General features: G+C 47.5%; 2 protein-coding genes across 5 annotated transcripts in view; one reads left to right on the top strand and one right to left on the bottom strand.

Annotated features, from left to right (window-relative positions):
- The window catches only part of MFSD13A (major facilitator superfamily domain containing 13A), a 16,426-nt gene extending 7,821 nt beyond the window's left edge, over positions 1-8,605 (top strand). For 3 of the 4 annotated variants that reach the window (XM_064144496.1, XM_064144493.1, XM_064144495.1), the window contains exons 4-9: positions 398-847; positions 1,715-1,832; positions 2,804-2,900; positions 4,145-4,316; positions 4,890-5,083; positions 5,241-6,951. In XM_064144496.1, the coding sequence (XP_064000566.1) occupies positions 398-847; positions 1,715-1,832; positions 2,804-2,900; positions 4,145-4,316; positions 4,890-5,083; positions 5,241-5,494 (1,285 nt within the window). In that variant the 3' untranslated portion in view covers positions 5,495-6,951. Of the gene's footprint in view, positions 1-397; positions 848-1,714; positions 1,833-2,803; positions 2,901-4,144; positions 4,317-4,889; positions 5,084-5,240; positions 6,952-6,992 lie in introns of those variants that run through there. The other variant, XM_064144497.1, reaches the window with a different exon arrangement.
- ACTR1A (actin related protein 1A) lies at positions 7,502-23,481 on the bottom strand. The gene is made up of 11 exons (XM_064144498.1): positions 23,350-23,481; positions 17,082-17,146; positions 16,148-16,223; positions 15,277-15,402; positions 14,376-14,500; positions 13,466-13,682; positions 12,609-12,701; positions 11,685-11,859; positions 10,747-10,808; positions 10,320-10,360; positions 7,502-9,671 (listed from the first exon to the last, which is right to left on the bottom strand). The coding sequence occupies exons 1-11, from the start codon at positions 23,395-23,397 to the stop codon at positions 9,569-9,571; spliced, it is 1,131 nt and encodes a 376-aa protein (XP_064000568.1). The 5' UTR covers positions 23,398-23,481; the 3' UTR covers positions 7,502-9,568.

The following is a 23,481-nucleotide window of genomic DNA, read 5'->3' as shown; positions in this document are numbered from 1 at the left end:
CCATTATTTCCACCTGGAATGCCTCAGACTAGTTGTTCCTGAACAAGATGGATCATGGGTCACTGTTGGCTGTCAGCATTTCTCATGTATTTTTAATGATGATGTGGCTTCCTCCAGTGAAACTTTTTAATTGCTCTTGGAAATAATTTACATTGTGCAGAGCAAACAATGCAGCACTAGCAGGGGGAGACTTGCTTCAGAGAAAAAAAAACAACCCTTCATGCTTTTTTGCTTTCTTAAACTCATATTTTCAGTGAAGGCACCTATGTAGATGCTTGTTATGTGAACAAACCCTGTATTTGTATCTATGCCACTTACACAGCTTCCTTAGAAAGGGAGAATGCTTGGTCACACAGGTGATTTGTCCAGGCATCTAAAAGTTTTTCTTGTCTTGCAGGCCAGGAGCAGAAATTTCTTCCCCAGAAGTAGTTCTGAAGCGACTCAGAGCGCTAAGCCACAATGGCCCCCTCTTTGCCATCTCTTTTTTGGCTTTCTGGGTTGCCTGGGCTCATCCTGGTTTGCAGTTTCTTCTTTGCCTCTGCATGTACGACAGCTTTCTCACCATGGTTGACCTCCATCACAACGCCTTGCTTGCAGACCTGGCTGTTTCAGCAAAAGACAGGACTAGCCTCAACTTCTACTGCTCCCTCTTCAGTGCCATAGGCTCCCTCTCTGTCTTCATGTCCTACGCAGTGTGGAACAAAGAGGACTTCTTTTCCTTTCGCATATTTTGTGTCGTGCTGGCCATCTGCTCCATCGTTGGGTTTACCCTGTCCACACGGCTGCTCCGCCAGCGTTTTGAGGCTGATGGGAAAACGAAATGGGACCAAGAATCAACCCTAAAAGAGTAAGTGTCACCGATTTGGTGATGGCCCAAAGGTTCAGCATAGATCTGAAGAGACATTTTATGCACTGCAGCAATCTACGTGTGTGGGGAGGTCCAGAACAAGGCGAATTTTGGTTGATTATCTGGTTGTTGTTTGTTGATGCAATTTTCAGAACCACCTCTGTCATACTGGCTCCTAATGCCCTCTGAAAATAGGACAGAACTATCTCGTGACACCCCTGGCCCAAACTGGAGGCAAAGCCTGCTGTATGGCCATCCAGTGCTTGGAACGTGAAATGAGTTTATATACTGAGCACCCAGTGAGGCCTGTAAGTGCCCATATGTTAGAAGCAGCTTATCATAAAAGTCTTCCTGCTTGAGCATGAGACCACCTTGGTGCCCATTTCCTGTTGGACAAGTGAATGTCTCTTACCCTGCTCACTTCAGTGATAGTGATAGTGGCTGGGCTGCTGGTAGACCATGGTGGAGCTGGTTTTCCCCATTCAGCTCCCTTGCTTTAACTGAAGCTGCCTCCTCTGTTGTCTCTTGTTATGAGCTGCCAGCTCTATCCTATACTAACACAACAAACCCTAATGAGATCTGCCAGGTGAGCTAACCACAGGGATCTGGAAGACATGCATATGAATAGTAAACTGGCTCTTAGGAGAATGCTTTTATGGGCAGAAATAGGAATTTTGGATTTGGAAGACAAATATTTGTTGGGATACCTGTTGCCTTTTTTCTCTTGCTGACAATAAGCAAACATTGTAAACTCTGCTGTTTTCATTTGGTCCAGGGAAGGCTGGGATGGGAGCTGAGAAGAGACATCTCTGCAGGGAAAGCTGGTGCAATTTACAGTTGCATTCTTTTTTTCTCTTCTCCCCTTAGGCTGTACATTGAGAAGCACTCCGTTCCCCAGGAGAAGAGGATCACCCTGGCAGAGTATCTCCAGCAGCTCTCCCGGCATCGCAACTTCCTCTGGTTTGTCTGCATGAACCTCATCCAGGTAGGCACAGCAGCAGCACGTTGTAACTGAGAGGATGAGTGTAGGCTCTGGCTCTTCTAGATGGTGATTCAGCAGTCTGAGAGTGAGTTCCCCAGGAAGGGCAGAGGTCCTTTCTGCACCCGCTTGTTCTTGTAGCCTCCTGCACATGCTGGCTGATTGAGCTGCTCTCCTTGTGACCCGAGTCTACTTCCTGAGCAAGCTGTGAGGTTCGCCTCCCTCTCTCTGCAGTGTAGGCTGGATTACAGGGGCTGGCTGAGCTCTCTGCAGCCCATCTGTGGTACAGAAGCATGAGGTCTGGCTCATGGTGGGGCCAAGTTCAGCAGTGCCTTTTTCAGCCTTGACTGTCAGCACTGTCTCCTTCATTCTGCTCTCCTGAGGCTCACATCACTGTTCTTGCTATCCAGATGCAGCCACCTTCCAGCTGCCTTCTGCCGTTTCTCTTCATCCTCTTCAATAATTGCATCCAAATGCTGGCAGCCTGACCAGCTTTGCATGCTGCAGTCACCATTCCTGTCTGCCTGGGGACCCCTCAGTTCCCCTCAAGCAGGCTCTTGACTCTTCTCTGTGTCTTTGTGTTCAAGTCTCACTGCTGCCTCAGCCTTCTCCTCCTGACAGCTGCTACCTCTTTCCTACTGTGCCACCGTCTCCCTCAAACCCTTGCTGTGGTCACTGCTGTCACCTCCTCACCCTGCCTGCCTCAGTAGCACTGTGCACTGAGCTGGTGCCCTGCCAACAATGCCTTGGCAGCCAGGAAGCAGTACTGACTCCAGCATGGCCTGCGGCGTTGCAGCCTCAAAGCCTTACAGGGTCTAAACTCCATAGCTATGCTCTACTGGAGCGCTCCATGACCCTTCTACATGGTCATTGGCACAGGTCTTCTAGGATACCGGAGCCAGAGGGCTGTTAGCTTTCTTCTGTTCTCTTTTACTGCTGTTCCTGCTGATCAGCTTGTCTGCATGCTGCCTTCACAGGTTTTTCACTGCCACTTTAACAGCAACTTCTTCCCTCTGTTCCTGGAACACCTGCTGTCAGACCAGATCTCTGTCTCTACTGGATCCTTCCTGCTTGGTGAGTCTCTGGAGGGACTGGAGCGAGCAGACAGATTAGGACCTGGTCTGAGTCTAGATTTGCTCTTCTCTGACCTCATATGGGGAGAGGTGTGCTCACGCTCTAGGCTGTAAGATTCACCCATGCACACATCTCATATGCTTCCTTGGGACCTCTGCAATCTTCCTTCCTGAGCACAGAAATAACTTAGAGCCTTTTCTAATGGTGATGAGCTAAATGTGCTGAACTCTGGCCTAGGTTCCTTGGAGGTATTGCTCTGAGGATTAGTGACTGCACCCTGAAATTAATCCTTTTCTCTCTGTGGCATGTGGACTGTTTCCAGGCTGCCAGAGATACGTTGGACTTAGTTCTAGAGTTACCCTGGGAGGGTTCTGTGTGGGCCAGGCCTGGTCTTGCTGTACTGTCCATTTAATTTCTGCTGCATAAGTCTTTGTGGTGGGTTAGACTGAACCCCAACAAATTGGAATTTACCCCTGAGTAAATTACCAAGCAAACTCAGAACTTGGAAGGGAAATGAAAGTTATATTTACAAAAGTAAGCTAAAATCTGGAAGTATAAAATGCAAAGAATATGTACAAAATGTATTTACATATATTTGCAATTCAGAAACAATGCAAGGATTCCCCTGTACTGATTCATCCCACCCTGGACAAGGGAAAAGGGAATAGCTCTCTCCTCCTGATGTTATACAAGGGAGAAAGAGAGAAAACAGAAAAAGCCCTGCTGCTACTTAGCCATATCAAGGATCTCAGCCAAAGTCAGTGAAGCCATGCAAAAACATCAGCCAGCAACAGCTAGAGTGAAGAAGAGAGAAATAGAATAGTTTGTGCTGCAAAATATATCCTAGTCAGCAATCCATGGGCATGATACAGGCATACCTATTGTTGGTTTTCTGTATCAAATCCCTTATTTTATTTCCCTTTTACTCAAAGATCTCCAGAAAGTTCCTATGCTTGTTTATAATTAAGAACTAGGCTAGAGTACCAGTCTACTGTACTCCATGACAGCCTTTTTTAACTTCCTGCCTGTGAGGTTGATGGAAGGAGGTCTCTCTCTGTAGGAAGAATATGTGCTGGGCCACAAAGCCACTAAACAAATCTGCTGCAGTAAATCTGTATGGATGTGGGAGCTATTCTGTCCTGAAGCCCTGCTGGTGAGAACCAGCCTTGTTCTCTCAGAATCAGTCTTAGGGGCATGGTGGATACAGAAAGTGTCTCAAGTTATTTGTGCCTCTCTCTGCTCAGGTGTTTCCTACATTGCCCCCCATCTCAACAACCTCTACTTCCTGTCCCTCTGCCGTCGCTGTGGGGTTTACGCTGTGGTGCGAGGACTCTTCTTCCTGAAGCTGGCTCTTAGTGTTGTCATGCTCCTGGCAGGACCTGATCAGGTGTATCTGCTCTGCATCTTCATTGCCAGGTAGACAGGCAGCACTTGCTTCCCCTGCCTTCTGTCTCCTGGGAAGGGAAATGACTTGTCTGTTTAACAGAGAGGAGTGGGAGGCAGAATCAGAAGCCAGGGTCACACAGAAGCCACGTGGCTCCCAGCTCCGACAGCACCTGACCATGAGATGAGTCACTGCAGAATCCACAGGCTGTGCCTGCAGCAGAGTGAGGGAGCAGTGATATTGAGAACAGAGACCCAGCCGTACTGGTGGCAGCCTGCAGCAGCCTCTCCCAATTGCTACGCTGAGCTGCTCCCCAGCTCTATAGCCCACCTGGGGTGAGAGGCCTCAGGGTTTGTTGCAGCTGCTTGTTAACCACTGAGCCAGCACGTGCTGTCCCCAGGCCTGTCTGTGTGACAGGTCAGGAGTGATCCAAGGCATCACTGCAGGGTACACAAGGCTTATTGCTGGTAGCATTCCCTTCCTGTAACCAAGGCTTCTGAAATTAATTTAAGAGGGGAGCCTTTCTCACCCTCTCTCCATTTTCTCTGATCTGTCACACATCTTTCTTGATGCCTCTGTTTGGTTCTTTGCCTGTTGTTCTGCAGCAACCGGGTGTTCACAGAAGGAACTTGTAAGTTGCTCAACCTCGTGGTGACTGACTTGGTGGATGAGGATCTAGTCCTGAACCATAGGAAGCAGGCAGCCTCAGCACTGCTGTTTGGGATGGTGGCTCTGGTCACCAAACCAGGACAGACCTTTGCCCCTCTGATTGGCACCTGGCTGCTGTGTGCATACACAGGTAAGGATGCTCCTGGGGAAAGCAGCTGGGCAGGAGAGGACAGACCTGTGAGTTCAGTGTCCTCCAGTTGCACTTCCAAGGCCAGTCATTTGGAGAGAATGGACAAGGGTGTACTCCCACTGTTCCCAGTCTCTCACAAACTCTTCTTTGACACCAGGCTACGACATCTTCCAGCGCAACCCCTTGAGCAATGTGGTGAGTGCTCAGACGAAGCTGGAGTCTGATGCAGCCTTGGAGCCAACTCTTCGCCAGGGCTGCTTTTACCTCCTTGTTTTTGTGCCCATCACATGTGCACTGCTGCAGCTCCTCAGCTGGTCTCAGTTCAACTTGCACGGGAAGCGTCTGCAGATGGTGAAGGCTCAGCGCCAAAGCCTGACACAGGGCCGAGCACCAGAGGTCAAAACGATCTAGGGATGCCTGAGCCCCCAGGGTGTTGCTGGTTCCAGGCTCGTGGAGGACAGCAAGCTAAGTGCAGGGTTGGTGGGCTGAGAAACCCTGATGTTTGTGGTTCGACTGTGAAATGCTGTAATGCCAATGTTTACCCGTTCCAAGAGGTGATTGTAGGGGAAGGCACAGAAGCTCAGTGTTGTGAGGGGCCTTGGGTAGATTGCTTGGCCACAGGAGCAAGAACACTTTACCTCCCGCTTATCCCAGGAGAATGGTGCTGCTTTGCAGTGTGTGCTGGGGAGAGCCTCTGCCCTGGGCACGGCTCTGGGAAACCGCAGTGTCTGTGGCTGAGCAGGAGGGGGCAGCACAGAGAGACCTTCACTGCTAAAGCCCTGCAGCTTTCGGTAGCGGAGTGGGGAGGCTTCCGAGCGACAACCTGACAGACAGGTTGCATGCAGGACTACAGGAGTTAGGAGGAGCCTGAAGACCTCTCTCAGTAGCTGGTACAAACATTCCTACATACAGTGCTGTGGTTTTTGGACCAAATCTACTCTTAAGCATTTCTTGTTCTGTGCTGAGGCTCCCTCTTTTGTGGCCTTGCAGGGGGAGTTGTTGCTGGGCTAGGAAAGGTACTGGGCCTGAACTGGGCTCAAAGCCTTGAGCTGGAACATTTCACCTGGCATCTTGCTGCCCGTCTTTACTCCTCCTCTCACATCCACAGCCCCAGCTAGCCATCACTGTCACATAGCTGTACAGCAAACCCATGCTGGCTGGGGCTGGCTGGAGGTCAAGGAACCAGCCCGATTCATCCGGTGGAAGTGCCTCCCTGCCCAGGGCTGTCCCGTTTGACCCAGTGAGACAGTTTGGTGCCATCCTCTCTTGCAGGGGGTGAGTGTAACCTGGGGGAGACACTGGCTCTTGCTTTTGTGCCTTTGATTCGTCTTCAGAGCCTGTCTTGAAAGTGCTGGGCAAAGGGTTGAGATTTTACCTCTGTGGGTGAGGCAGACACCTCAGCTTCTGTGTACTTGAAATGGTGCCCCAGGGTTTGAGCATCTCCTCTGGCTGCTGAGACACGGACCTGAGGAGAGCAGGTGTTTTGGTCACCTTCATTCTGGCTGTGGACAGCTGGAAGAGGTAGTCACCAAGGGGAGCCCTGAGCTGAGGGAGTGTCTCCTCGATCCCTGCAACGTGTTTGGGTGCGGGCAGAAAAGATGTGCCAAAGCAGAGCTCTGCCCTGCCTGTGCCTGCAGGAGCGGAGGTGCAGGCGTCTGGAGGGTGCTGCATGCTGAGGGGTGTGATGTTTGTTCAGTGTCAGGTTGCCTCGGGGGTCTCAGCCTGCCACGTTGCCTCAGGACACTGTTGCCTTCTGTCTTAGACCAAGACATTCCTACCGCCAAGCTTCTGTAGCGGTTCAGTAAGTTATTCTAACACAATTTGAGAATGATTCTTCATTTCATAAATTAAAGATGATCTTTTCTGTATTGCTGAGTGGGGTTTTTTGTTGTTTTTTTTTTTCTTGCAGGTGGATCACACTGACTGTGTTAATAGGGTGCTGTGGTTTGACAAGAGCAAAGGGGACTGTGCCTCTCCAGCAAAAATGGGTGCTGGGGCCTGGGGCAGTTTCTGCAGGGAAGAGGATCAGTGGGCTGGTGCATCACCTGCCTTTTGCAGGGAGAAAAGTCACTTATCCCTCTTACCTGCTTTGCTCACAGTGACAGGAGCACCACTCCCATCACTCTCAGACAGGGCTGCCCTTGCTCACAGCTTCTCTATGCCTCAGCTGCCTGACCTGTCTGCATGGAGAAACTATTTACAATGGTTGCTGAACGGCTTTGGACACCATCAGTGCAGGCCACAGCTCAGCTTAGGAATCTCTTCCCTCAGTTCAAAAACCAGGGCAGAAATGCAATCCTGGGTCACAGATAGTGTCTCCTTGCAGACTGGTCGGCAACGATACTGCACAGGCAGCAGAACACAAGTTACCTCCTTAAAAATTCAAATGTGGGAAGATGAGGTCAGGAGGCTTGAGGGTTGTATATGAATGACTTTATTTAAGTATGCTGGGCACCACCAGGCAACATGGTTTGGACAGTGTGCGAGGGAACAGTCAAGCAGATAGAACGAATGCTAGATCAGAGACAGCACCTTTCTGTCTGGATGGAGCACTTGCTGCTTCTGTGAAGGCAGCAGAGGGGCTACCTGGAGGGGGGCAGGGAGCATGTTGGAAGAGATTACTGCACTGCTGGGGAGCACGAGTGAGGTTTGCTGCTTCTCCCTGCATGCTGCAAACTAGCAACACAACTGTTTTTCCAGCAGAAGGCAGCTGAGTATTGACAGCTCTTTTCTACCTGACAGGTTCTTAAAAAGCACAGCCTGCTCTGATGGGAGTAGGTGAACAGGGAATGGACCACCCCACCTACTTGCCTACAGCCTTTTGTATGCTGCGAGCCCTCAGAATGTGGCTCTCCTATAGGGGTAGCATGCTGCTGCTGCGGCCTCCCATCTCAACTGGGGCAACACCCCAGTTCTGCCGTGCCTCTGCGCAGACCTCTGGCTCTTACCCCATCTCTGCACTTGAAAGACCCCAAGGGGGATGTGCGGCAATGAACAGAAAGGAGGGGAACGGGGAGGAGCTGCCACCGAGCAACTCCAGCTCTGCTAATAGTGCCAGTTACTGCAGAAAACTAAGGCAAGCACCAAATAGTGCATAACAAAAACCTAAAGGGGAACCAGTGGCACTCCCCACACGAATGGGACTGTAGGCCCACCCCTGGCTGTTAACGTGGCAGAAGCAGAGCAGCCAGCAGGCAAGCAGAGGCAGATGCAGTACAGCAGAACGCATCCATAGCAACAGCTGCAACAGCTTCCTGCTCGCACCAATGACCTGGTACGGTTTATTGTCCTCTCCTTCAGTGCATTCATAGAGAACCACCTCACTCCCTAAAGAGCAGCTGCAGGGTGATGTGGCAGGCTGTCCTGCTAAGCATGTGTGCTGTACATAGTGTTAGCATCCAACCAAGGACATCTGGGTAACAGGTGTTCAAAGAAGACCCAAAGCAGACTTCCCAGGTGCTGTGGTCAGTATTTGAGATAGCCTCAGACATTTCAATAAATAAAACAATTCTTACATTACAATGCACCTTTCCAATTATTGTTTTGACCCAGAATAAAGTACACAGGAGTTATGCCTGGCTGCAGATACATGCTCCCTTTTGCCCTGACATGGCAGGAAGGAGGGAAACAGCCTTGACTCTTACAGAGAAAGAACATGAGAACTCAGCACTGTAAATCTTGGCAGGTTGAGGGGGAACACACATGTGCCTTCACCCCCATTCTGGGGCACTTGCTTCCAGAGGAGAAAAGGTATTTAAAACAAGGTACGAGAGAATAACCGTCTAGTACAATGATAGCTGATTAGATTGGCTTTGTTCTACTCCATGCAATACAAACTAAGTCCTATCACCAACTTCTCCAGCTGTGGTGCAGACCCGCACATCAGGCCAAGAAGTTACACACACACACACGCACATACACACACGCTCACACACCAAAACCAGTGGGGGAGAATGGGCCTTCTCTTAATAAAAAATATAAACAACTCAAAAACCTACTGATGGTGAAGACTAAAGTAGCTATGGGGCCTCAGCTACATGTTTCTGGACAATCCAGGCATTGCAGTCAGACTGACTAAAGCCTGTGTGAGCAGTCTGCAGTGGTTGGCTCCCTTCTGGCTTGTTAGGCAGTTTCTATAAGCTGTTCCCTTTGTTTTTGCTTGTCTGTTTTACAGTGACAACATGATTGCATTACAGAGATTAAGGGGCTGAAATGAAAAAGGAATGGGCTGCTCTGGAGAAATTCAGATTGGTATTTTCCTCCTTTCCATTAAAAAAAAAAAAAACAACAACAAAACAAAAAATAGTAAAAAAAAAAGAAGTTAGTAGTACTAGTACAACCCTCCTGCTGCTGTTGTCTTTGCTCAGTGACATCGGGGCATGCTGGCGCGCGCACACACACACACAGGCAGCTCTCACACTCGGACTCAGAAAAGCGAGTTTAGAACTGAAGTGAGTCTTCGGACACCGAGGGCATGTCCCAGCGCTAGAAGGTTTTCCGGTGGATGGCACGAGCTCCATCTTCTTCATACTCCTTTTTCGAAGCCCACATTTTCTTAAAGGTGTCCAGTGAGGCCAGGATAGAGCCACTGGGAAGAGACAGGCATGTTATGGGTTAAAGGAAAATGTTTGGGGCACTCATTGTATTTCTACAGATGAGCTGCTTCTACTGCTTAACACGTCCCCAGGTCAGAACGTGCCGAGTTTCTCAGTTATCTACAACAGAAATGCTCTCTGGACCGTCACTTCCTCTCCTGCTAGCCTCAAATGTGCTGGCACTGCAAAGCCTGGCACCACCTCCTCCCAAACAACCTGCTCATCATTGCTCCAAACACCAGCTCTTGTCATGTAGGATCTGGTCTCACTTTCTACAACTATGGGGTAGAGTTAATTTCTCCTGATCAGTGTCAAAGAGATATGCAAGAGGGGCAACATGTCTAGAGGATCTGCTCCAAGAAACATACTACCTATGAGCTTATTTTATCTTAGACTGGACATTTTGTTTGGCAAGACATAGAAAAATTAACAGGTTCTGCAGGAGTCTCAAGGAGAGAAAAGGCTGAGGGGCTGGCAGTGCAGGTGGAGTCAGGTTCAGTGACCACTCTGAGCATCGTGCAACCGAATGATGAAACTTTTCTGACACACAGCACCAGAACAGACAAATAATGTGAATGCCAGCAGGCTGCACCTCCCCACCCCTCCTCCCACAGCAAGACATGCCACTGCACAGTACATACCCAATCCATGTGGAATACAATCTCTCCTGAGGAGCTGATATCTGGGAGAAATAGAGAGTCAGTCAATATCCTTCCAAGCTCCAGTCTGCTCCTCCCAGGACATTGACCCCATTTTATTATAGTTGACAGATGGCAAATACCAGTATGATCTCTCCCACTAGAAAGGCACCCATCACACACCCCTAAAACAGCCACAGTGGTCCAGGATCCTTGACCAGGGGTTATGTTGTCAGAGAAGTCACCTTCTCTTGGAACGAAACCAAATAGGTTTCTGGATTGTCATCACAACAGCAAATAGTGTTGAGCTGTCTTGGGAAAGCTGTTTCTGGTTTGCGGCAACTGGCAGCTCCACTCTCAGCATGGTTCTTTAGAGGCCACAGAACAGCATGTGGAGCAAGTGGTAAGCACAAAAAGAGATTGCTCCTACCCTTATTTTGACATCCTTCGGAGCTAGCTTCTTCACTTCGCTCAAAAGCCTGTCACCAAAGCCTACAAAAGACAGAAAATGTGTAGTCTGAGTCCCTCAGCAACACCACAAGTTCCATTTGCTAAGAGTGCAGACATGTCTTCTGCAGTCCTACCAAAACACCCCACTCCAGCTCTAACAGAGTGCCCAGTTTGGAGAGGCATGGAACACAACCAGTGAGATAATGAGATTCCATCTCCCTCAGGCATACCTTGGACCCTGGTACAATGGGCTTTACCTCTCAGCAGCAGTTTGAGATGAGTAACCGAGATTTTTTTGCTAGGACCACAGGTGGGCCAGTTCCCTCCTCCTTCCCTGGGTTTTCCTCCTGTGTCCAGCCCATTTCTACAGGGAACCAAGGTTGCAACAGAAAGACCAGGACCTTTCTGGAGAAGTCCGCCTGCAGGTAACAGGCTGAAACTCTGGCAGAAGATGTTTTTAAGTTGATGGGGGCAAGCTGAGCCCGAGTGAGTAGTTAGAAAGCTTTCTGCACACTTGTCTGACATTTTATGCAGCAGCAAGCTTGTTGGACTCTCTCAGGTACCAAAAACCTAAGGAACCTCAGGTGATGCAAAAGCATTTCAGGTATCCAGTCTTAACTACCCTGAGTTAGTGGAGCAGCAAAACTGAGCACAGCTATTCAGTCCTGACATGGGCAGAGTGATAGGAGGAAAAAAGAAAAGACCCTGCAAAACCCAAGAAGGGCAGGGATGTCTTCCATACCCAGAAGGACTAATGAAATTAGGTAGTAGCCCCTCCTGAGAAAGCAGAGTTCCCACAACCCTCATTTCACAGGACAAGTTAGGTGACCCAGGTTACCTCCCCAGTTTCACAGGAGAAAAAAAAAAACCAAAGAGATCAGGTATGTCACAGCCCACTGGAAGAGGAGAGGCAGGAACCTTTGAAAAGGGTGGAGCCTCCAGACAGCACGATGTTGGAGAATAGCGTTCGCCTCAGGTCCATGTCTGATTTCTGAATGGCAAAAACGAGCACTTCGTGGAGTCCTTCACATTCCTCCCCTATCAGGTCTGGCCGGAACAGCAGCTCCGGGGCTCGAAAACGGGCAGAACCAATCTGCAAGGGGAGAAATCAGCACAGAGGGAAAGAGAGAGTAGTGTGTCTCTGTTCACTGTCTACAGTTTGGGCCTGCCTCTTTTAGGTGAAGCTTGTAGAGTAATGAAGTTTCCTGGACGTTCATGTTGCATTGTTAGCTCCCAAATGAACACCAGCTTGGACTGCTGCTCCTAGAACAGGTACTGTTTCCATTTGGCAGAGGAAAGATAAAGAAACTTACTCAGCCCTATACAGCAGGCTCCCAGCTATGCCATTTCACCCCTGGCAGAAAAGGGAATAAATCCACCCCTGTCTGGTGCCAGAACTAAGATTTGTATTTCTTCTCTTTCAACCATTCTATAGTGGGCTCAGTCTTTTGAGGAGTATTCTTAACTTGCTCTTCAATGCAATTGTTTCTGCACCTCTAGGTAGGACAAGAGCCAGATACAAAACCACTGCTGAATTTAGAGTGAGCTGGTAACTACACACTCCATTCCTGATCTGCATAAAGACTTGCTAGGTCAGACAGCTCAACGTCCCCAAGGTTGAGTTGTACCCTTATCTGGGACTTCCAGTAGAAGTTGTGAGGTTTCTAATAGTTTCCTTCACCCAAAAATTCTAGTGCCCAGCCTGGCATGAGTTCTTATCTTCTAAAATTATCCCCTCGCACCTAATGCTGTACTATTTTTCACATCACTAGGCAGGAAGCTTTTTTGGAAACCCTGTTCCTTCACATCAGGAATCCTCTGAGGGCGGTGGTCCTTACAAACCTCAATAGTGCTTCCATCTGGTAGGTAGTACTGAGCCTTCTCGGTCTCCAGAGTCTCATCCTTCTGGGGGTTTATTGACAGGTAGCAGGCACGCTAGAGAGGAAACATAATCAGGGAGATGAGAATGGTAAACCTAAATGCCTCTGATAAAATACTTTTCTCACTAACAATCAAAAATCTGTGCATCTCTTTGGGAAGACCCAATTTCAACAGTATTTTGTGCTGGGGAAAAGACCATGGACTTTGCAGACCCTCACCATGAAGGGTAAACAGCAGTGAAAGACATCACCTTGAGATAAATGCAAAACTGATTCTGAACCACCAGCTCGTCTTCACCTCCACGTCAAGTGCCTTTCCACAGGAATTAGATGCAACTTTGACACTAAGTCTCCCAGAACACAAGATGGTTGAGGTTGCAAGTGGCCTCTGGAGATCATCTTGTCCATCTCTCTGTTCAAGCAGAGTTTCCTATAGCAGGTTGCCTAAAACCATGTCTAGATGGCTTTCAATACCACCAAGAACAGAGACTCCACAAGTCTCCAGGGTTTGTCTACCGTGCCCTGATGCTGGACATCACTGAAATGTGATGGCTTTGTTTACTTTCAGACATTTATATACAGTGGTGAGATCCTTCCCAACCTTCTCTTCTCGTGGATCAACAGTCCCAGCTCTCTCAGCCTCTCCTCGTAAGAGATTCTCCAGTCCTTGCATTACCTAAGTGCCCCTAGTCTCTCTCAGACAGGTGAAAGAATGAAGTGTGGAGCTAAGCAGGCTGGCACTCCCCACTAGATTTTACAAGCTATGACTTCCCTTGAGCAGAAATTCCCTCTTGGATAAACACAGAAACAGCACATCACCTCCTTGATGGTCTTGACAATCTCAAATTCAGAGGTTGTGTGGAAGTCATAGCCTTCCTTCCGGAGATAGAGACGCAGGAAGCGTGAGACATCGCGGCCAGCAATGTCAATCCGCATGATGGAGTGGGGCATGGCAAAGCCTTCATAGATAGGAACCGCATGGGTAACGCCATCCCCAGAGTCCAGCACCACTCCCGTAGTCCTCCCAGTTGCGTAGCTAGCAAAGGGGAAAACAATCAAGTCAGAACAAGCAACCTCAAGCATGCAGCACATCCAGGCTCAACTCAGGGAGCAGAGATGTCATGTGAACAGCAGCTAGGAAAAACCCCAAAATCTAGTTCTTATCAGTTAGAGTTCAGCAAGCTCCAACCTGGTTGATTCTATGATTCTAAGCTCCTGAGAACTCTTTATTAAAGCAATTAAAATTCAGATTCAGCTCTTGCTTGAAAAGGGGTAGGTCAGACACCAGTGTGGAGAAGAGGAGGCTCAGGGGAGACCTCATTGCTGTCTACAACTACCTTAAAGGAGGTTGTAGCCAAGTGGGGGTTGGTCTCTTCTCCCAGACAGCCAGTGACAGAACAAGGGGACAGAGTCTCAAGATGAACCAGGGCAGGTTTAGGTGGGACATTAGGAAGAAGTTCTTTGCAGAAAGAGTGACTGGCTATTGCAACGGGCTGCCCAGGGAGGTAGTGGAGTCACCATCCCTGAAATTGCTTAAAAAGAGACCAGATGTGGCACTTGGTGCCATGGTTTAGTTGATTAGATGACGCTGGGTGGCAGGTTGGACTTGATCTCCAAGGTCTTTTCCAACCTGGTTAATTCTGTAGTCTTCTGCAGGTTTTTGGTTTGTGAAAAAATGGGCTTCACAGCAACATTTCACAAGCACAAATCAAAGACGAAAGACACTTACAGGCTAAGCACAGCTTGCATGGAGATGAACAATGCTGGCACATTGAAGGTCTCAAAAAACACCTCAGCAGCACGCTCTCTGTTCTTGCGTGGGTTAAGGGGTGCTTCTGTCAGCAGCACAGGATGCTGGGAAAGGAAAGAAGGAGCTGTGCTGCAATGACCAGGAGGCAGATAGACGTGTTTTCCTGAAAATTTCTGCTTATTTATTCACTTTAAGAACCACTGGTGCAAGAGGACAGGTAGAACAGAATAATTTTAGCTACAGAGCTGTATTGCACCATGATAAACCGCTGAGAAATTGGAAGACCAGCAGAGTTCTGGTCTGCTTGTGAAGAAGTGTTAGGAAATCTGCTTTGTGTATAACTCTACCCATAAAGGAAGAACAAGATGGCTCTCAGTGCAGAAAGCCAGATTTGCCAAAACAAATCGACCCTAAAGAAAGGAGGAAAGCATATGGTCTTATCACAAGCAAGTAGAAACATTCCTACTCCACTAATATACCCTATTGCTCTCAGTCATTTTACTACATTTTTGTCAGTTCCTTCCAGATCACAGGACTGTGGTTTTCTCCTTCCTCACCTCATATCATGTCACTGCTAAGTGGACATGCCTGATGCACAGGTAGAACAGGAAAAGCCAGAAAGCACTTGGGCTAGAGCAGAATCATTAGAGACAGTGAAAATAACAAAATCAGATTTTTCAGTCAGGCCTAAACAGGAGTTCTGCTCGGATATTTCTTGTGCAGTATCTCCCAAGAGGTAAAAGAGCCTAATTTAACAGCAGATGCATTGAGAAAGAAGACTAAAGGATAAGTCCCAAATCTTTCCTGGAGTTACAAGGCTACTAGTATCACATACAAAATGAATGATACCTGAGCCTTTACATAACGAAGTAACCCTCACCTCCTCTGAGAACGTCTGAAGCTGGTCCTTTGAATACACATACTGCCAAATGCGCTCCATGTCGTTCCAATCCTTCACTATGCCATGCTCCATGGGGTATCGGATGGAGAGGAGACCTCTGTGCTCCTGAACAAACAGAAAGGACATCCCAGCATACCTATCAGAGACTCAAACAATCACAATTCTGAGCACTACGAATGAATGTCAGACTCACTTATTTTTGATTCTGCTAGGACACAACTTATCTCTAGCATATAGGACAAAACCTAAAAACTAATGGCAAACATCTTTCCCAGAGATGTATTCATGAGACTAAACAAGGCCTTTTTATACAGAGAAGGAAAGTCTGACATTTGCAAAGCACATTCCATGCTAACACTTCTCGAGCCAACCTATCAAATGGTATCTCTGGTCATGATATAAAACACAACAGGGCAGTATTGGGAAATGTAGTTTGGAGGGCTCATGAGAAATGTCAGACCATATAACTACATACTGAAAAAAGCAGGAGTGTGAAAAGCAAGCTTCTTGCCCACCCCAGGGAGATAAAAGGCAACCAAGTAGGGTCAACTTCTAAAGTTCTCAGTCAAAAAGATGGGGCTGTAACCATGCAGACCTAGAAGTAGCCTAGAAAAAAAAGAAGAGATACAGGACTTGGGAAAAAAAGACTGCGGTCAGCAAGTTGGCACAAGAATTTCATGAAGCTTTACACTCCACCTTGGACATGCTCAGAAGTGACAATCTATTCCGCTCTTCAGATATACACACTAATACCAAGGAATCACAGCCCTTTTAAGCACAGCTGCTACAGTCCCTCCTTACAGCAGCATTCTGAGATACATGGAGAAGTACAGTATACAGGTTTTCTTACCTCTGCCTTTGGACCAATGAAAATGTCCCCTTCCAAAGCGCCAGCCATAACACGAGTGTGCTTTGGTCTGCCCACACTAGAACAGAGGCAAGAGTATAAATCCTTCTAGAGAAAGAGCTCAAATGCACCCAAGGATGAACTACTTTGTGCTCCTCTCTATCATAGCCAGTACTATCTGAAGTGATGGGCACTACCAGGTCCAGGCAAACCCAGGTTTGCTCCAAGTTAATCTCAGAATCAGAGGTGAAGGGAACAGATTGCAGACAGTTGCAAACTGGCAGGACATTAAATCAGCTGAGTCTGGCCACATTTTCCTTGATGATTCAGGACTTAGTTGTTTCAGCAGCACCTGGGGCAAATGTGAGCAATAGTCTGAGCTAAGGGATCCACATAAGAGTTGCCTGACCTCAGGTAGGTTTTCTCAGATTAGATATTCATAGTCCCCTACCCTATCTCATCATATAGAACACATTGCTCAGAACACAAACACACTCAACCCCACTGAAAACAAAAGCCAGTGACTATTCATAGTTCCTGACCCAGCGGTCCTCCTCCCAGTAAACCTCAGAATCTTCCAATGAAGTATGTCAGGAATCAAGACAAAACATACAGGAAATAAATGTAGAAGTCTTCACACCTCTTGTCCCAACTTTGTCTTTTTCCTGGTCCTTTTCCTAATATCTAAAAACGGAAGGATCCTACAGCTTTGACTGAGCCTGACAAAGCAGTAAGCCAACTTTTACAGCACATCCTCCTCAAAATATCTTCAAGTACTTAATAGCAGAAATCTCACCTCTCTGATGCTTCTGTGCAGCAGGCAGAAAAAGAATAACTCTTTCCTCCAGCTTCAAACTCGAATTATTATTCCACTCTACATAGCAAAAAATTTGTACGCAGTACAAAAAAAACTTACCAAGCACAGCAGAATACTTACTAGTTTGGAAAGCAGTATTTGGGGATTTGATCGCCTGCAAAACCTGCTTTGATAACACCCGAGCCCTGTGGGAGCAACAGAGAAAGAGGTGATCTTCTTCATTCAGTTCTCTTCACAAGTTTTAAAGGAGTAGCAAAGCACACCAGTACTGCAGGCACTCTCCATTTCACCAGGAAAAATGCTCCCTGAGGACTGCTTCTCGAGGCATCATTAGGGATGGGAAGGTGCCAGCAGGCCAGCTTGAACGCTGGAGGGGAGTAATGGCACCTCCACGGCAGCGACAAACCGCACAGGGCACAAACACTTGAGAGCATTCTGGTACCAATTTGCAGACACTCAAATGCCGTTCAGTACAGACAAGTATTTTTCTACCCGGTGCTACTGCCATGAGTGCAGGAGGCTAAATCAAGCTCCGCGGTTTTCTACCAATCTTAAATATTCTCTGGCCGGAGGATGGCATTTCAGAAAACCAAACAGCTGAACCCTGATGGATTCAGGGGGCACTGAGGCCTCTTAAAAGCAGATTTGTAAAGGTAGGAGAAAGGGTGGATAAAGTCAGAGCAGCGAGCAGGAAAAGGACCCTGTGCAGCAGGTTAGAGCAGAGACTAGGGGAAAGAATGCAAAGGAGGCAGGAAGCAGAAGTGTGGACAGAGAAGGCACTGGAAACAAATCCAGATTAGGGGCCTAGAAAGAACAAAAGTGCCAGTGAGATTGTAAGGGAAAAAGCCAGAGGCAGGAAGAGCAGCTGACTGGGCTTGTTTAGAAGAGACAATAAAGAAGATATTAGGTATGGCAGCCAAAAAGACACAAATTCAAAAAGCCTTCTGCAACATTCAAACCAGCAAACACAGAGCAGGTAAAACCAGCCACTGGGAGGCCCTGGCAGCAAGTCAGTGCTAGGCATCTGGCTCCACAGCTCCCGTGGTATCATCTGTAAGCATCCTGGGAACCCCATCATCAACTCGAACGTGTGTTGCCTCCTTCTCCTCCTCCATTTCCTCTCCCTGCACAAGGGAATGACATCTTGAAACAATGAGCAGCTTGCAGGAACAACCAAGTTTTGCTATGGAGCCGATTTTCATAGGATCTTCTTGGAAAAGCCATTTCACTGGTAATCCCAGACTACCACAGGAGCAAATTTCTCTGCAGAAAGAGGGGCACTTCTGCTTTACCTTGTACTGGGAGCAAAGTGTATAAGTTGTACTGAAACCTGTGACCTATGAAGTGCCTGTTCACTCTCAAGAGTTCTGCAGCAGGAATGTGCCGATTTTCAGGGCAAAAAGACATTTGGGACTCCACCAGAGCATTTTAAAATGAGTAGTGATGCAGCTCCTCTATGGCTTTCTTCTTCCCAGGTCAGTATCACTGCTTTCTTTTGGAGGCTGAGAACAAATATGTTGCTCAGAGCTCTGCCAGAAAAGTTCTGGCTGCAGCAGTTTATGATGCTGAAGTCCTAGCTGCCTGCTCCATTCCAGTGCCAGAGGTTACCAGCCAGAGCAGGCTCAGCAAAAAGGAATGTGAGGCAGATCCAGCCTCTCCACTTCACAGGCCAGTGCCTTGTTCCCAAGTTACTTCCATCAGCACTTTCAGTCAAGGTGCCAGGCTTTGAAGACAGCACTCATGCTCTGCCACCAGGGCTAGGGCACTCCTGCCTTAAAACTGTCAGTCAGATTTACCAGGTTGCATCTATAAAACGAGGAACACTCTGCACAGCAGACCTATGTATATATAAAACATAAAAAAGATAGACTGCTCAAATCCTTGACTCCTGCCAAACACCTGTAGCCAGGCTGGCTCAAGGAACACACCCATGCTGGCACCTGGGCAGGAGTACTCCCTCTGGGCAAGCAAGACTCACTCAGCATTCCAACATATACACTAGCAGGTGCTGGTGCAACAAAGGAAACTGTGAAATGTTAAAATTAAAAGAACTTCCCTTTACACAGACTCTCTTTTGGCTGTTAATTTCAAAATGAAGCCAGGAATAAAACAAATCTAGTATTTTGATTTTCCTTATCATAGTTTAAAAACAACTCTCTACCAGGGAAATAATACCCTCCTTTGTCAGGCCTTGTAGCAAAACAAAAAAAGTTGACTCAAACATAGTAAGGTAACCACATCAGAATATTGTACTTATTGAGTATTTTATTCAGGACAGTGACTGATCTTTCTGCCAGCACAGAAGCGATCTTTCTGCTGCTAGGAAATTCAGAAGAACAATGATGCCCCTATTTAACACAGAGATCAAAACTGCTTTATGCCAGACCAAAAATCACCCAGTGTGTCCTAGTGAGAATCCCAGCAAGTTATGCATTTTAACATTTACATACTGAAGTTCAAAGTTAACCAAATGTGCTGATAGCTCAGAAGTCCTGACTTGAGCCAAAGACAAATGATTCTTTTGAATGTGCTGGTAGGATGAGATGTCACCACAGTTGTTCCTTCAAGTGCCTGGGAATAAACCAAGCACAGTTGATTGCTGCTGCAGCACTGCAAAGACCTGACAGCACCTTTTGACCTATTCAATTTTTCTTGAAAACATTTTACCTCTTGAAGATGTGTGAGCAGTGAGCAAATGAGACCAGATTAAGATTCCTACACAATGAGAGGAAAAGGTTTAAGTCTTGAAATAAGCCTGACTGATTCAGGTTTAAAGACTTAGGGTTTTATCATTGCTTCATATAAGCAAAACACCACAAATACTCCCTTCTGTTGCAAGTTCTGACATGTAAAAACTTTAAAAACTGACATCCTTTCAGAAGCAAGCATTCCAGCTAGGCTTTTGATCCATTTAGTTTGTTTGGTTTTGTTTTGGCTAGTTGGTTTTTTTTGTTTGGTTGTTTTTTTTTTCCAAAAGTAAAAAAAAAAAAAAGAAGACAGAAAAACTACATGTCAGATGTAAAAGTGAAGAAAGATAAGCTCATGGAAAATTATTGTGAGTACCTTGAAGTAACTGCACATGCCTCCACATGCCTCTTGTACTAGCTCTGGAGATAGTTATTGATTCATTCACCCACATGCAATTAGGACTCAAATTTAAACAGAAATCATCAAGAGAGCCCACCTGCCATGTAGCAGTCTTTATGGAGTGCACATTTCATATTGTCTAAAATATATTTTATTAGACCACATTTTAAAAGATCAAGAACAAACCAAAGACAAAATTGGGCCTTACTGACAGCTCAGCTGTTTAAAATACCACCACTCAGACAAAATCAAATTTCATCCTCTTTTATGCAAAAAAGAGACAACTCCATGGAGGTCAAGGAACTTGCACTTGCTTAGGCTATCACTGAACCATGCTGTTGGTAGCCCAGTTTTGGCTGGGATAGAGTTAATTTTCTTCCTAGTAGCTAGCACAGTGCTGTGCTTTGGATTTAGTGAGAGAACAATGTTGATAACATGCTGATGTGGTAGATGTCGCTATGTAGCGTTTATCCCAAGTTAAGGATTTTTCAGTTCCACATCTTCTCCCAGGGAGCAAGTGCACAAGAAACTGGGACGGAGCACACACAGCCAGGTGACCCAAACTAACCAATGGAATATTCCATACCATAGAATGTCAAACTCAGTATATAATCTGGGAGGAGTTGGACCAAGAAAAGAAGTTGTTTGCTGCTCAGGCACTGATCAGCAGGTTGTGAGCAATTGCATTGTGCATACTTTGTCTTTCTTGGGTTTTCTTTCTCATCCTTTTAGTTAGTAATGAAAATAAAATATATAATAATTATAATTAAAAGGAATATAATATCTTAGTATTTAAACCCAGAAATTTTACTTTTACTTTGCTTCTCCTCCTCATCCCACTGGGAGGGGAAAGAGTCAACAAGTGGCTGCATGGCATTTGGTTGCTGGCTGGGGTTAAACCATGACACCAGTTTACATATACATTAGGTTCATCAGAGCTCCCAGACCACTTATTTTAAAGAGAGCTTGTCTGGAGTTCAAGATGGAAACACAATCCTTTTTTAAATTACGTATTGGACAAGGAGGAACATTAAGGTTGTGCTGAGGTACAGCTCCAACATCTCACTGTATGTTACAAAACTCTGCCTGCTGAAAACATGCAACTGAGTGTACTCTTCGGTAAGAGAAAAAAGTCAATCTTGTTAGGCTTTTAGCTACATATCTTAATATTATTTTGGAACACACCAAGATACTATGGCTGGGACTGTGAGGACTAGCTTGCTTGTCTTGCTTGCCAGCACAGTATTGCAGTTCTCCCTTCCCACCCTCCCAAACACATGCATACATAAGACTGGGATGACAAGTCAGCCCTGAAAAGGTGCCGGCAACTCTTGAGAAAAAGCAGTAATGAGGCAGCAGGAACAGCAGTACCTGCCTTGTGCAGCTCCACCTCCCATCCTGCCTGAACTCCGAAGAGTACCAAAAATGCAGCGTCACCACAAAGCTCCTCTGCTGACAGTCTGCCAGCACTAAAGGCAGATGTTACAACAACTATTTCATTCTTCTTGTACAGGGAGGAGAAGGGGGAACTTGTTTATCAGAGAGGCAAGAATTCACTTTTATAAGAACAGCTGATAAAATGAGAAAAGAAACAGAGTCAGTTGCTGACACATGAGCTCTTCCTCAGATCTGAAGCAGAGGCAGCAATCACTGCACTAAATAACAAAAGGACACACTGAAACTAGCTATAGGCTGCTATTACATGACTACGGCACAAGCAGCACATCTTCATAGTACCAGAGTGCTTGGAAATAGCTTTAATGGTAACCTAATCACTTGACACCACAGCATGGTCAGTGTTACTTTATTCATTTTTAAGAACAACCAACCTAATCCATTCTTTAATGTCTTGAAAAAAGAAACACATTTTTCTCCACATAGCTAACTTTACTACTCAGTCTCCTCTTCCATTAGATATTTTCCTTCACTATCCAATCCAAATCCCCCTGCTGTGATTCCAGGGGATGAAACAAAATCAAGACTGTGCAGAGAGCCCTTATGGGATGAGTAATAATGAAGGGGCCAGGGCTTGATCTGAGAAGGCCTATGCACATACTACAGCTTATGGGAAAACAAAAAACCCAGAAGGTTGAGAAGTGCCAGACTAGCAAGTCTACATGTTACAGGGCAAAAAGATTGAGAAGAAATTACTATGGAAAAATAAGGGATCACAACACTGACCCTCTGAAACAACAAAATCTGGCAGCAGAAGTCATAAGGGAGGAGTTTAATTTGTGACTCACTACATTGAAGGAGGTTCCCTCCAAGATATACCCTCCCACCTCTTCCTGGATAATCTTTTCCCTTGAGAGGCCAGCGTGGACAGGCTAATCAGAACTGGACTCAGAAGTACCTCTCCAAGGCATTTAATCATCGTCACTCATCTTTGATCTATTACCCACACAGGCTGAAGGTCTGCTTTGAGCTAATGAGAAACATTATCAGCTAGGAGCAGCTATCTGTGACACCACACCCCATTGTCAAATTACAGCTGATGCAACCCCTGCTGGGTGCAGTTTCTTAAAGAGCTCTCCCTCCTGTGGGCTTTAGAATAGGAACCCATGCCTTGGGTGTCAGTACTCCCTTGCTGAGACCACTAGGCCAGACGTGCTGCGAGGAGGTGGCTGGTACTGAGGGCGTCTGTGTCCCTCTTATTAGGGCAGTCAGGGAGCTGTCTGTAATCATCTCCACCACAGTCACCCCCAGAGCATGCTGGGAATGTGACCAAGGCGCACCCCGGAGCACGCCGGGAGTCCGGGCAATACCGAGCCCACCGGTCGCCATTGTCCCCCAGGCACAAAGAGGGCCAAGGCGGGGCCGCTGCGCCGGGAAGCAGTGCTGCCTGACAGACAGCTCCTCCTGCCAATGAGCACAGGTGCGCTGCACGAGGGCGGGGCGGGAAGCACCGGGCAGGTAACTGCGGGATGCCGCTGCTGACTGACAACTACCCCAGCCAATAGGGTCGCCTCGCCCCGCCCATCCAGCAGGCACCTCGGCGGCGGCAGGGGCCCACACCAGCGAGGGGCAGCAGCCCCCTCACGGGTGACAGGCAGATACCTCAACCAATCGCGGTGCGCCGAACCGCGACGGCCCCACCCCGGCGGCAGCCTGTGAGAAAGCAGCGGACGCCGCTGTATGAGGGCCCGAGGCGGCGGCCGGGCTAGCGGGAGGTGGGGGATGGGGGGAGGGATGAGTAGGCGGCGGCAGGCGGGGCGCGGCCGTCTTCGATGACAAAGGAATTCCGGCCCGCGGACCCTTCCCGCCCTCCCAGCTCCCAGGACGCGCGGCCTCCCGCACTCACGTTGTCTATCACGACGGGCTGGTTCGCTATCACGTCGTAAGACTCCATGGCGAGGACCCGCCGCAGCCACCCGTCAGGGAGCAACAGCCCAGTCCGCGGCGGCGCATGCGCAGGGCGACAGCGCGGGGCCAG

The sequence above is a fragment of the Pogoniulus pusillus genome, chromosome 6, assembly GCF_015220805.1.
Source record: "Pogoniulus pusillus isolate bPogPus1 chromosome 6, bPogPus1.pri, whole genome shotgun sequence".
Lineage (NCBI taxonomy): Eukaryota > Metazoa > Chordata > Aves > Piciformes > Lybiidae > Pogoniulus > Pogoniulus pusillus.
Note: the sequence above shows the minus strand (reverse complement) of the source record. Positions and strands in the feature narration are given on the sequence as shown.

Bases quoted from the DNA above. Each gene is read 5' to 3' on its own strand.
- ACTR1A (XM_064144498.1), bottom strand. From the start codon at position 23,397: ATGGAGTCTTACGACGTGATAGCGAACCAGCCCGTCGTGATAGACAAC. The intron at 17,147-23,349 runs GTGAGTGCGGGA...TTGCTCCCACAG, and splicing joins AGCCCGTCGTGATAGACAAC to GGCTCGGGTGTTATCAAAGC. The intron at 10,361-10,746 runs GTAGGAGCAATC...TATTTCTCCCAG, and splicing joins CGAAGGATGTCAAAATAAGG to ATATCAGCTCCTCAGGAGAG.